This window comes from Pristis pectinata, chromosome 10, assembly GCF_009764475.1.
Source record: "Pristis pectinata isolate sPriPec2 chromosome 10, sPriPec2.1.pri, whole genome shotgun sequence".
Taxonomy (NCBI): Eukaryota; Metazoa; Chordata; class Chondrichthyes; order Rhinopristiformes; family Pristidae; genus Pristis; species Pristis pectinata.
In genome coordinates this window covers 85749936-85763928 of record NC_067414.1, presented here as the reverse complement: position 1 = coordinate 85763928, position 13993 = coordinate 85749936, and the positions used below count along the sequence as shown (strand labels likewise).

The following is a 13993-nucleotide window of genomic DNA, read 5'->3' as shown; positions in this document are numbered from 1 at the left end:
TGTAGGTTCCAAATAATCAACTCAATAATAGGATTACATAGGAAGGACGTGCAGCATAAAAGGAAGGCATTTTTATATAGCATCTTCCTCAGTCTCAGGTTGATACAAAACACTTTATGTTCACTGAAGTGCAGTCATTGTTGTAATGGAGGAAAACCTGGAGCCAATTTACTTGTAGTAAGGACCCTATCATCCAAAAGGTGGCACTTCCAAACACCCTGCTGTCCCTCAGTATTGCACTGGCATGTCAGCCTAGCTAATTGGGCTCAAGTCTCTGATGTGGAACTTGAACCTCCCATCTTTTGATCTGAAAGGTGGAACTAACTAAGCCACATCCAACACTGATACAGATTAATGCAAATATGACCCTCAGCACTGGTTGGGGTTGCAGCATGATGTTGGGGCAGAGTAGGGAGAATTTGGCTGTAAATCTGGTTGTGTTTTATCCAGCTTAAGGCTGTTTGTTGCTGACACACAGGCTGCAGTGCAATTTGATAACAACATTCCCAACAATGATTTCATAGTGGAATTGTGCACAGTTATTGAACAGAACTTTCACTAAAGTGGAAAGCATTCATCGGACGTGACTGGGACATATTCCGGAGTTATTGGAACACGTGGAAGTCTGTAGCTAGTGGTGTACTGCAGGGATCTGTGCTGGGATCTTTGCTGTTTGTGATTATATAGTAACAACCTGGATGTGGACGTAGGAGGTGTGATTATGTGATTAGTAAGTTTGCGGATGACATGAAAATTATTGATGTTGTGGATAGTAAAGAGGGTTGTCTTAGTCTACAGCAGGATAAATATCAGGCAGAGGGTTGGGCAGAGCATTGGCAAATGGAATTTAATCCCAACAAATGTGAGGTGAATCATTTCAGGAAGTCAAACAGGGGTGGGACATATACAGTAAATGATAGGGCCCGAAGGAATGTTGATGAACAGAGAGACCTTGAAGTCCAAGTCCATAGTTCCCTGAAAGTGACAACACGGGTCAGTAGGGATGGTGCAAGCATACAGCATGCTTACCTTCATAGGTCAAGGCATAGAGAATAAGAGTTGGGAATTTACAAAATACTAGTTAGGCCACACTTGGAGTATTGTGTGCATTTCTGGTCACCGCACAATGTGATTACACTGGAGAGGGTGCAGAGGAAATTCACCAGGATGTTGCCTGGATTGGAGGACTTTTGTTACGGGGAGAATTTGGGTACCTGGTCTTGTTTCCCTGAAGTGAATGAAACTATGGGGTGACCTGATAGATTTATGTAAGATTACGGTAAATAGTCAAAATCTTTTTCCCATGGTAGAGATTTCAAAAACAAAAAAACAGGTAAGAGGGTGGAGTTTTAAAGGAGATCAGAGAGTTTTTTTTACATGGAGAGTAATTGATTTCTGGCACTCACTGCCAGAGGAAGTGGTGAAATCAGATGTAATTATTGTGTTTAAGAAGCATTTAGATGGACACTTAAATAGGCAAGGCCTAGACAGACACAATCCTCATGCAAGGCAAATGTAGAGTACTGCAGATGGACAAAAAAGTCACCATGGTCATGGTGGGCTGAAGGCCCATTTCTGTACTGTACAACTTTGACTTTATGACTCTATTAACACTAAACTCTGCAAAGAACAATTAATTAATTCAAATGTACATAGAATATTTGAGGGGATTATTTCTGAATAAAATGCCTGTCTTGCATCAGGCAGTTAACTCCAAATTACTCTCATAATAGTTTTCCTGTTACATAAGGCAATCCCACATAGAATAAAAATATGAAAGTAGTAACGACCAAATAAGCAAGCAAGACAACAGCCCATGGATGAATATTGCTTCTTCACATCTGATGAGAATATAAGCACCAGCATAAAAAATCCACTTGTGATTTTGCTTCAATTCACAAAGCCCTATTAGAACATAGAACATAGACAGTACAGCACAGGAACAGGGCCTTTGGCCCACGATGTTTTCCCAAACTAATTAAGCTAATGACACCTAATTAAACTAATCCCTTCTGCCTGCACATGGTCCATATCCCTCCATTCTCTGTATATTCATGTGCCCATCTAAGAGCCACTTAAACGCCTCAGTCATATCTGCCTCCACCACCACCCCTAGCAGCATATTCCAGGCACCCACCACTCTCTGTGTAAAAATCTTGCTCCACACATCTCCTTTGAATTTTCCCCCTCTCACTTCAAATGCATGGCCGCTAGTATTAGACATTTCAACCCCGGGGAAAAGATACCGGCTGTCTACCCTATCTATTATTGTACTTGTACTAGTAGCCCAGGTTTCCATTGCTTTAATTAATTGCAACTTGCTAAGGTGAATGAATGCTTTGTCTTCCATTAGTCTGTGTTGCCTTGTATGCTCTGTAACATTCTCCCTTACATTGCAGGCACATGTGCCCAGCTGGCTGCAGAATACACACATCTACAACTGGCCAAGAGATCAGAAGCAAATCCTCCTCCGACTGCTGAGGGTAGAAGAATACGTTGCTCCACCAATTGGACAGTTGCCCACTATTCAAGCAGTCCCACTTTGATCCCTTTAATTTGTTAACCTGCTTTGTTTTGAATTAACTATCTACGTACATTCTTGACTCAATAGAGGCCGCCTCATCAAAGTGGACTGTGTAGAGGTTACTGTAATTGACTATTGCCAAGCTGGGTCAGTGTTTGGTCAATATTTTTCCCATTGGTGCATTATGGTGCAGTTCTGCACCCACTGCCAGGTTCTATATTTCAAGGTCAACCCTGGGATTGCCTGTGACCTGTGTAAGTATGAAAAGATGTTTGCAGCATCATCAATTTTCCTGTCATCCACTAAATTACTAATCACACCTCCTACATCCACACCCAAGTTGTTACTATATATCACAAACAGCAAAGATCCCAGCACAGATCCCTGCAGTACACCACTAGTTACAGACTTCCATGTGTTCCAATAACTCCAGAATATGTCCCAGTCACTTCTGATGAATGCATTCCACCTTAGTGAAAGTTCTGTTTAATGACTGTACACAATGCCACTACAAAATCATTATATCTTTCTTGGGAATGTTATTATCAAATTGCACTGCAGGCTGTGTGTCAATTGAATGCAGTGTGATTGTATTAACATTTTGTGTAAAAAGGTGCGTAAAATATTGAGAGGCCCTGACAGGGTACATGAAGAGGATATATTTTCCTAACCAGAGCAGTCAATAACCTGTGGACACAGATTTAAGTTATTGGTGGAAGGTTTAGCAAAGGCAATGAGGGAAAAAAAAATTCAGCTATAGAATGAAGATTCTGCAGCTCACCATCTGAAAGGTTGGTCAAGACAAATACCCTTATCATGTAAAATGGGCCTGGATGAGCCCTTGTAAAGCTGTAACTCACTTGGCTATGGTTGCAGAGCTGGACAGTCAGGTTAACTCAATAGCTGCCTTTGTGCTGGCATGAACATGATGAACGGAACGGTCTTCCCTTCTGCTTAAATTCCAATGAGTCTATGATTTTAACCCTTTGCCAACAGCACGTGTATTGATACATCCAAATCCGAAATTGAACAAAATTTCAATTTAGCCTGAAAAGGGAGCTGTGAGTGGTGATGCTTTGTGCATTACAGCAATCCCACAGGTAAATTGGTTTATTATTGTCACATGTAACGAGGTACAGTGAAAAACTTGTCTTGCATACCGTTCATACAGATCAATTTATTACACAGTGCTTTGAGGTAGTACAAGGTAAAACAATAACAGAATGCAGAATAAAGTGTTACATTTACAGAGGAAAGTGCAGTGCAGGCAGACAATAAGGTCCAAGGTCATAGCAAGGTAGATTGTGAGTTCATCTTATCGTACTAGGGGACCATTCAATAGTCTTATAACAGGAGGATAGAAGCTGTCTTTGAGCCTGACAGTACATGCTTTCAGGCTTTTGTATCTTCTGCCTGAAGGGAAGAGGGAGAAGAGAGAATGTCCGGTGTGGGAGGGGTCTTTGACTATGCTGGCTGCTTTACCGAGGCAGAGAAGTGTGGACAGAGTCCATGGAGGGGAGGCTGGTTTCCGTGATGTGCTGAGCTGTGTCCACAACTCTCACAGTTTCTTGCAGTCACAGGCAGAGCAGTTGCTATACCAAGCCGTGATACATCCAGATAGAATGCTTTCTATGGTGCATCAATAAAAATTGATGAGAGTCAAAGGGGACATGCCAAATTTCTTTAGCCTCCTGAGGAAGTAGAGGCACTGGTGAGCTTTCTTGGCCGTGGCATTTACGTGGTTGGACCAGGACAGGCTGTTGGTGATGTTCACTCCTAAGAACTTGAAGCTCTCAACCCTCTTGACCTCAGCACTGTTGATGTAGACAGGAGCATGTGCACCATCCCCTATCCTGAAGTCAATGACCAGTTCTTTTGTTTTGCTGACATTGAGGGAAAGGTTGTTGTCATGTCACTAAGCTCTCTATCTCCTTCCTGTACTCTGACTCATTGTTATTTGAGATCCAGCCCACTCTGGTGGTATCATCTGCAAACTTGTAGATGGAGTTAGAGCAGAATCTGGCCACACAGTCGTGAGTGTATAGGGAGTAGAGTAGGGGGCTGAAGACGCAGCCTTGGGGTCACCAATGTTGAGGATAATTGTGGCAGAGGTGTCGCTGCCTATTCTTACTGATTGTGGTCTGTTGGTCAGGAAGTCAAGGATCTAGTTGCAGAGGGTGGTGTTGAGTCCCAGGTCTCGGAACTGAAGAGTGAGTAATACCGTGCACGTCTCTGCAATGTACACTTTAGAGAAAATGATAATGAGCAGGTTAATGCATCCTACATGCTGGGTATCCATCAGTCAGGCAACATCTCTCACGTGACATACTTTTTTAAAAAGCCCTCCACCTGGTGAGCAGTCGGAAGGTGTCAAGACGGGTAACAGAAGTCCCGTCCCAGCTGGCCTGACTGCTCTCGATGACAGAGTCATCACAGAAGGAGGAACTCCTGCCCAAGCTCTTTTGCTTCCTGTTATCTATTTTCAGAGTGACCACAAGCAATGGGCGGGGGATGGGAAGCTCATTGCCAGAGGCCCGAGAGAAAGCAGAACAATAAGAACTTTGATAGACAACCTCTGGTTACAAAAAACTTCTTTTCCTTTTTTAACGCGTCCTTTCTCACTCAGGTCCTCAGCTCTGCTGTTTGCCACAGGCACTCCGGCCATTAGCAAGTGCCACATTTGAACTGCTCTCTTAGTAAAGACATTGCTCCTGACTTCCCTGTTGAATTTATGAAAGAAGGGAAAACAAGGGCCACATTTTATGTCGTGCCTTTCACGAATTTAGGATGCCTCAAAGCACTTAACAGCCAATGAGGTACTTTCCTAGATGATGCAAGAATGTAATGCAGACACTTTACACTAGTAAGTTCCTCTGTCAGGGATATGTTAATGGCCAGGACTCTGTGGGTAACTCCCATGCCCTTCCTAGAAGTAGTTCTACTGGCCTTTTTATGTCCACTTTAGACGGCAGGTTCGAATAAAAGTTTCCTCTCTCCTATTATGGGCCTGCTGCAGATGCTATTACAGGCAGTCCCCAGTTTACAACAGGGCTCCAATCCTGAGAACTGTTCGTCAGTCAGAAATGAACAAAAATGGCGCGCAGGAGAGGGTCACAGAAACAGCTGTGATAGGGGACCGAGCAGGCGCGGGAAGAGTGGCCGCCAGCTGGCCTTGCTTACGCAGTGTGTGAGCAGGTGAGTTTGCTCAGCGCTCACAGCTCTGCTGGGCTCAACCCAGACCTCAATCGTTGCGGCTCGAGGGGGCGGGTTGGGGAGAGAAGGCACACGGAAATGCCCCACTTCCACCCAGCAGAAGATGCCTGCAGCCGGCAAATCCATCCCTATGTATCCCACTGGTCTCCCAAACGCTCATTCGTATGTACGGGATGTCCATAAGTTGGATGTTCTTAACCTGGGGAGGACCTGTAGTGTGTCTCCTTTTCTTTTTTAATCTTTTTATTAGTTTTCAAATTAATACAGATTAATATATAACATCAATATTTGTACATGTAATACAAAGAGATCAGGAGAACAATCATGGCATGGATAATCATAAAGAACAATAAAGTATAAAAAAATCTGTAAATCCAACCATCTCTTAGTGAATGAATATAATATAAAAGAAAGGAAAGAAAAAGATTTATTATATAAATATAAAAGAAAGAAAAAAAGTCCCCAAAACAATAAGAAAAATTATAAACAATATATCAAACCAAACTAAGCTGAACAAAAAAAATTCAAAAAAAAAACAAACAGGAAAAAAAATGGACTAAAATTTCTCAGTAGAAACAGAGCAATATTATGTCGTCAACTCCATTCCTCTAAGTTGAAAGGTTATTACAAGGGGATCTATATCATGTGAAAATATTGAATAAATGGACTCCAAACTTCCTCAAATTTAAGCGAAGGATCAACAATACCACTCCTAATTTTTTTCAAGTTTAGACATGATATAATTTGAGAAAACCATTGAAAAGTAGTAGGGGGTATTTGATCCTTCCATTTAAGCAAAATGGATCGTTTGGCCATTAATGTGACAAAGGCAATCATACGGTTAGCGGAGACAGATAGATGGCCAGACTCTATCCTTGGTAATCCAAAAATTGCAGTGATAGGGTGAGGTTATAAATCAATATTCAATACATTTGAAATAATGTTAAAAATATCTTTCCAATATTTTTCCAAAAGAGGACAGGACCAAAACATATGTGTCAAAGAAGCCACATTCAATTTACATCTGTCACATATAGGATTTATATGTTGATAAAAACGAGCTAGCTTATCTTTTGACATATGGGTCCTGTGAACTACCTTAAACTGTATCAAAGGATGCCTGGCACACATTGAAGATGTATTAACTAAATGAAGAATTTTCTTCCATGTCTCTGTAGGTAAAGATGTCTGGAGTTCACTTTCCCATTCATTCTTAATTTTGTCCAGTGGTTCTGGTTGAATTTTCATAATTAAATCATAGATTATTACTATCAAGCCCTTCTGACAAGGATTAAAACCGAAAATTTTTTCCGTAATTTCAGTTTTGTAAGGTGTGGGAAAAGAGGGTATAGTAGCTTTTAAAAAATTTCTAATTTGCAAATATCAAAAAAAGTGTGATCTAGGCAAATTGTATTTGTTAGACAATTGTTCAAAGGATGAAAAAGTTATCAATGAATAAATCACGAAAACATACTATTCCCTTCCTTTTCCATATGGAAAAAGCTGAGTCAACTCTGGATGGATGAAAGAAAAAATTAGATTGAATGGGACTTGACAGGTTAAATTTATTCAATCCAAAAAATTTACGAAATTGAAACCATATTCGTATTGTATGTTTAACAATTGGGTTAATCCTATGTTTACTTAATTTGGTAAGTGCAAAAAGGAGTGGAGCTCCTAAAATAGAAACTAATGAAAATTCAAGTACTGGTTGGGACTCAAGGTGTACCCATTTGGAGAGTTAAATTACATCTGAATCTTGTATCCAAAAAATTAAATATCTAATATTGATTGCCCAATAATATAATCTAAAGTTAGGCAAGGCCAAACCACCATCCTTTTTTAGTTTTTGTAAATATTTCTTACTTAACCTTGGGTTTTTATTCTGCCAAATATATGAAAGAATTTTAGAATCAATAGTGTCAAAAGAAGATTTCGGAACAAAAGTTGGAATCGCTTAAAATAAATATAAAAATTTTGGTAAAATATTCATCTTAACCACATTAATTCGGCCTACCAATGATAAAGACAGTGGGGACCATTTAGTAAATAATTGTTTAACATGGTCAATTAAAGATAGTAGATTAGCTTTAAATAAGTCCTTATGTCTCTTGGTAACTTTAACACCTAAATACATGAAATAGTCAGTTACCAATCTAAAAGGTAATTGGCTATAAATTGGGGTTTGCATATTTAATGGAAAACGTTCGTTCTTATTAAGATTTAACCTATAGCCAGAAAAAACACTGAACTGATCTAATAGTGATAGTACTGCAGGATAGATTCCTCTGGATTAGAAATATAAAGTAACAGGTCATCTGTGTAGAGAGATATCTTATGAATCTTCTGTCCACGAGTAATGCCACATATATTTGAAGAATCCCGAAGTGCAATAGCCAAGGGTTCTAAAGCAATATCAAATAAAGGGCTTAGTGGGCAGCCTTGTCTAGTACCTTGAAAAAGCCTAAACAAAGGAGATCTTTGATTATTAGTAAGTATTGAAGCCATAGGTGCATAATAAATCATTTTAATCGCAGATATAAATTTAGGGCTAAAATTAAATTTTTGAAGTGTGCTGAATAGATATTCCCATTTGACTCTGTCAAACGCCTTTTCAGCATCTAGTGAAACAACATATTCTGGAATTTGGGATGAAGGGGTATATATAATATTCATTAATCTCCTAACATTAAAATGTAGATAACGATTCTGAATAAATCCTGTCTGTTCTTCAAAGATAATTTGTGGAAGAACCTTTTCTAATCTAAAGGCCAATATTTTGGAAAATATTTTGGAATCTACATTTAATAAAGAAATAGGTCTATAAGATGCACAATCAGTGGGATCTTTATCCTTTTTAAGAATTAAAGAAGTAGTTGCTTCATAGAAAGATTGTGGTAGTTTATCCATTGATAGGGCATCTTTAAAAATTTTGGCTAACCAGGGAACAAGAATATCAGAAAAGGATTTTAAAAATTCAGCTGTATATCCGTCAGGGCTGTGTGCTTTACCCGAATTCATTGAAAATATTACTTTCTTTATTTCTTCCTCCGAAATGGGAGCATCTAATGTAGAGTGTTCATTTAAAGATAATTGGGGAGTCTTCAAATCTCTTAAAAATTCATGTATTAATGTAGGATCCTCAGGGGATTCTGATTGGTATAAAGAAGAATAAAATTCTTGAAAGGATTTGTTAATTTGAACTTGATCTATCCTGTTAGTGTGTCTCCTAATATAGATTCCTACTGGCCCACAGTCATCCACAAGTACTGGAAACATGCCTTTAAGTTGAAGGTTCCCATCCAGTTAGTTGGTTTTATAATTGAGCCTCAGTAGCTCAGAGTTGAGGGACAAAGAAAAACTAGCCAGGGTCCTTACATCAGATGTCAGAGAACCAGGTCTGGTTGAGCTTTAGTGCCTCCTTGGTTGAATAGCTTCATTGATGCTGTTGTTCACATCTGAAGCAACTGAGCTGAGATAATGAAGTGGTACCAGTGCCCGTAAAACCGGGCACCAACAATCAGCATCTACTGCTGCAAGGAAGGAAATCTTCAAAGGCAAAATAAATGATCCTTGCAGTTACCTTACATACTTGTAATTGCATTAACCTCAGTGTAAAAACATTACAAATAGTATCCAGAGGCTCTCAGTGCTGCTTTATTGCTCAATATAATCACTCCTGATCCTTCTCCTAATCTACACTTACCCACTCTCTCAACACATTCCTTAATTTTAATAGAATACAGGAATCTATTAGATGTCTAAACCTGCTGCTTTCTCTGGGTTCCAAAGATTCACGACCCTCTGTGTAAAGAAATGTCCCAATCTTAAATTACAGAGCTTTCAATGAAATCACCTCTCTTCTTCCAGACTCTAGAGAATATAAACCCATTCTAATCAACACAGCTCAGTCCTAAGAGTCAATCCAAAGTAAACATATCTTTCCTTAGTCAGACTGCACTCACCACTCTAATTGAGCTTTCACCAAATTCTTAAACAATTACACCCTTACAATCCCATGCTGTTGCAATGAAGGCAACATTCCTTTTCCTAATTTCTTGTGTTTTTGTGTTGATTTTTATAATGCATGCACAAGGACCCCTGCTTCCTTCTGCAGCTCAGCATTTCCTAATCTCTTAACTTTTTAAAAATGAGCTTATTTTCTATTCTTCCTAGCAAAATCAAAATATCACATTGCCTCCGGTTATCCATTACCATTCTCTCAAATAGTGATTGATACCATGTCTCACTAATGCAATGGGTGACACAGTGGCACTGCTGGTAGAGCAGCTCCAGAGACCCAGGGTCAATCCTGACCTCCAGTGCTGTCTGTGTGGAGTTTGCACGTTCTCCATGGGTTTTCACCAGATGCTTCACTTCCCAGAGACGTGCAAGTTGGTAGGTTATATGGCTGCTGAAAAATTACCCCTAGTGTGTTGGTGTGTGGTAGAATCCAGAGGGGAGTTGATGGGAATGTGGGGAGAATAAAATAGGATTGATGTAAATGGATGTTCAGTGGTTGGCACAAGCTCAGTGGGCCGAAGGGCCTGTTTCCATACCGTTTGACAAACTGACTCAGTAATCAAGTCTGGCACCCAAGTTTCGATTGTCATGTGGAAGTAACTGCAATCTTACACCCTAATCCTCTATCGTCTTTTTGCCCACTCACATAACCTGCCCATACCCCTGTGCTGCCTCCTTACATCCACCTCATAGCATACTTTCCCATCCAACATTGTACTGTCAGCAGATTTGGGTGCATTGCATCAGTTCCTCTTATCTATTGAACCAAATTGTGGGTTATTTCCTACAATCGACTCTGGAAAAGATGAGGAGTGACGAAGACAAAGTTCCAGATAATTCACTGATGGCTACAGGAGCACAGCAGTTAAGTGAGTAGACTAGCGGCTAGAGTTCTGGACCATTGACCCAGACGTATGAGGTTGAATCCCATCATGGTAGCTGGGAATCTAAGTAAGTCTGAAATACAAAAAAAAGGCCTCAGTGACAGTAACCATGAAACTACCAGATTGCTATAAAAACCCATCTGGTTGAATAATGTCCTTCAGAGACGAAAATCGGTTGTTCATGCAAGATCTAACCTGTATGTGGCTCCAGACCCATCAATGGGATCGACTCTTAACTGTCTCCATAATTCAGGTACAATTAGGAATGAAGAACAACATCTCCACTGGCAGTGACATCCACTTAGACCATAAGACCATAAGACATAGGAGCAGAATTAGGCCATTTGGCCCATCGAGTCTGCTCCGCCATTCGATCATGGCTGAATTATTATTCCCTCTCAACCCCATTCTCCTGCCTTCTGCCTGTAACCTTTGACACCCTTACTAATGAAGAACCTATCAACCTCCGCTTTAAATATATCAATGACGTGGTCTCCACAGCCGTTTCTGGCAAGGATTTCCACAGACTTACCACCCTCTGCCTAAAAAAATTCCACCTCATCTTTGTTCCAAAGGGATGTCCTTTTATTCTGAGGCTGTGTCTTCTGAACTTCCTGTGAAAGAAGTTTTTAGGAGAGAATTATCAAAAAAAGAAATGAAATGAAATTAGCAAACTTCATCACAAAATACGATTTGTGTTATCCAAGTTGTTGGTAGATGTCTCCTTCACCGGGCACAAATGGGAATGAACATCCTGTCCTTGATGCCAATAATCTCTCATTGTGACACAGCCATAGCAACATGCAAGTAGATTATAGGGTGTTCCTGCAGCTGAAGGGATGCTTTTCATGGACAAGAAATTGGCAAGCTTAGAAAATCTGTTTATGGTTGTCATTATGATGCAAATCACTTGCATGATATGATCTCCCTTCTGGTTCTACTCTCTCTCCAAATGTAAAGATAAAATTTTGATGTGCGTGGTTTTAAAGGATACCGTTCTTGCAGAGTAACATTGCTTATGGCATCATGAAGTTGTTGAGAAGCATGTTACCTACAGTGATAGGTGAAAGTTTATTTGACATGCAGTTGCTTTTCATTAATTCATAGAATCGTAGAAAAGGAGATTGTGTGTCCATGACACAATGACTTTGGGTTAATTCCCACATCCCAGATCCTAAACTGTGATGGTTACATCCCTTTATGTAATATTCAAGTGCAATGATGGTTTCTGCCTTCACTACCCTTTCAGGCAGCTTTCCAGATCACCACATCTGTTGAGTAAAAAACTTTCTCAGAAATGTTGTCAAATTACACAAACTGATGATTTTTCATTAGAGATCTTCCAAAAACAAAAATAATCCTTCCCAGAAACTGTCAGGAAGTTTATGAGCATTTTACAGAAATTCTGAAGAAATTAGATCTTCCTATTTTCCCTTTTTGCTCTCTGCCAGTTGTGTTCCACAGTGTTGTTTGTTAAGTTGGGTTTATGTGTATTTCTTTCAAGATTGATGATCTATTCATGTAAATTATATGCAGGATTTACCTTACATTAGAAGGGCAATAATGGTATTCAAATTGTATTGAATTTACCTATGCGATCCAGCTGCACCTCAATTATGGTGTATTTAAACTTGCCATTTCTTATTTTCTGAGCGATATACTTTAAGGCAGCAATCAGATCTCCATACAAGTCCTGATTCAATGGCAATGAGCTTAGGGAAGCTGTGTGATTCCAAACAAAAAGCTGTTTGTAAGTGAAAAACAAAACCTTTCCTTCTACCTGAAGAACTAAATTTAATGTAACAATAGTCAAGCAAAACTAACCTCAGAAACTCCAACTCAATGAACGTGACATGAGCTTTGTGCGTGTAGAGAAGTTCTGCCCCTGTGCAGTAGATTGGCTGTTGAGAGAAGCAAACTGCTCAGTCTCCAGTCATGATTTGCGTCTGATTTATTCCAAAGGCAAAGTACTGCAGATGCTGGAAATCTGAGATAAAAACATAAAGTGCCAGAAATATTTACCAAGTCAGGAAGCATCTATGAAGAGAGAAGCTGGGTTACATTGAAGGCCAATGAACTTTCATCGGTTCAAAGGAAGTTTCATTGACCTGAAACCTTAACTCTATTTCTCCTTCTATAGATGCTGCCTGACAAGCTGAGTACTTTCGGCATTTTCTGAAGATTATTTATTGACTGGAAACACGATTACGTTCATTGTCTGCTATAAGAAATGCCTTGCCTAGAGATTTTATGTTAAACCCTCCTACTGGAGTTGAGAATCATTTACCCTGTGGATTTCTTCCAATATGCTGCCCCATGTTAGAGAGGGCGCAGAAAGGATTCACAAGGATGCTGCCGGGACTGGAGGGCTTGAGCTATAAGGAGAAACTGGATAGGCTGGGATTGTTTTCCCTGGAGCAGAGGAGGCTGAGACCTTTTAGCAGCTTATAAAATCATGAGGGGCACAGATAAGATGGATGGTCACAGTCTTTTCCGAGAGTCCAGAGGTCTAAAACCAGAGGTCATAGGTCTAAGGTGAGAGGGGAAAGAATTAAAGGGGACCTGAGGGGCAGGTTTTTCACACAGCGGGTGGTGGGTGTATGGAACGAGCTGCAAGAGGAAGTGGTAGAAGAGGGTACAATTACGACATTTAAAAGATATTTGGACAGGTTCGTGGATAGGAAAGGATTAGAGAGATATGGGCCAAATGCAGGCCCATTTGGGGCTGGGACTAGCTCAGTATGGATGAGTTGGGCCGAAGGGCCTACTTCTATGCTGTATGACTCTTTGTTAGTTCAGTGTAGTGTGTAACAGAACTTATTGAAACCATCTGTTTAACCTTTGAAACAGCTGGGGTGTGATTCAGATCTGCATGGGTATGATTTGCTTTCATCGGTTACTTATCTCTGCCTGAAGGTGGAATGCCACTCTGTCAGCACCAGTATCACCCTGAGTAAGTATTCCTTAATGGGTGAACCTTGCAATGAGTTAAACCAATTCAGTATCACAGCAAGAGTAACCAAAGCAAGGGCCTTGGCTGAGAACACACCCTGTGATGTCTCCCCTGTTCTCTTAGCCTCTCACCACTGCTCCACACCACCACCATCTGCAATCCTCTGAGACTAATGTTAACCAAGTGATACTGTAGCATCATGGCTACATCCTTAGACTAGCATCAAATGATCTGCCGCTTAACTCAAGGACGGGAGCTTGAATCAAACTGCAACAACTGGGGAATTTAAATAAATAGGATAGGATGTCTGTATTAGTCACATGTACATCAAAACACACAGTGAAATAGTTTCAGTAGTGGTGAACATGAAGCTATTGGATTGTTGTAAAAGTTCAT

At 40.2% G+C, this 13993-nt stretch overlaps 1 protein-coding gene across 2 annotated transcripts in view; it reads left to right on the top strand.

The window, feature by feature from the left end:
• Positions 1–8954, top strand: part of traf3ip2a (TRAF3 interacting protein 2a) — a 72154-nt gene extending 63200 nt beyond the window's left edge. For both annotated transcript variants that reach the window (XM_052024198.1, XM_052024199.1), the window contains one exon: positions 2400–8954. In XM_052024198.1, coding sequence (XP_051880158.1) covers positions 2400–2546 — 147 coding nt within the window. In that variant the 3' untranslated portion in view covers positions 2547–8954. The remainder of the gene's footprint in view (positions 1–2399) is intronic.
• The last annotated feature ends 5039 nt before the right edge of the window (positions 8955–13993 follow it).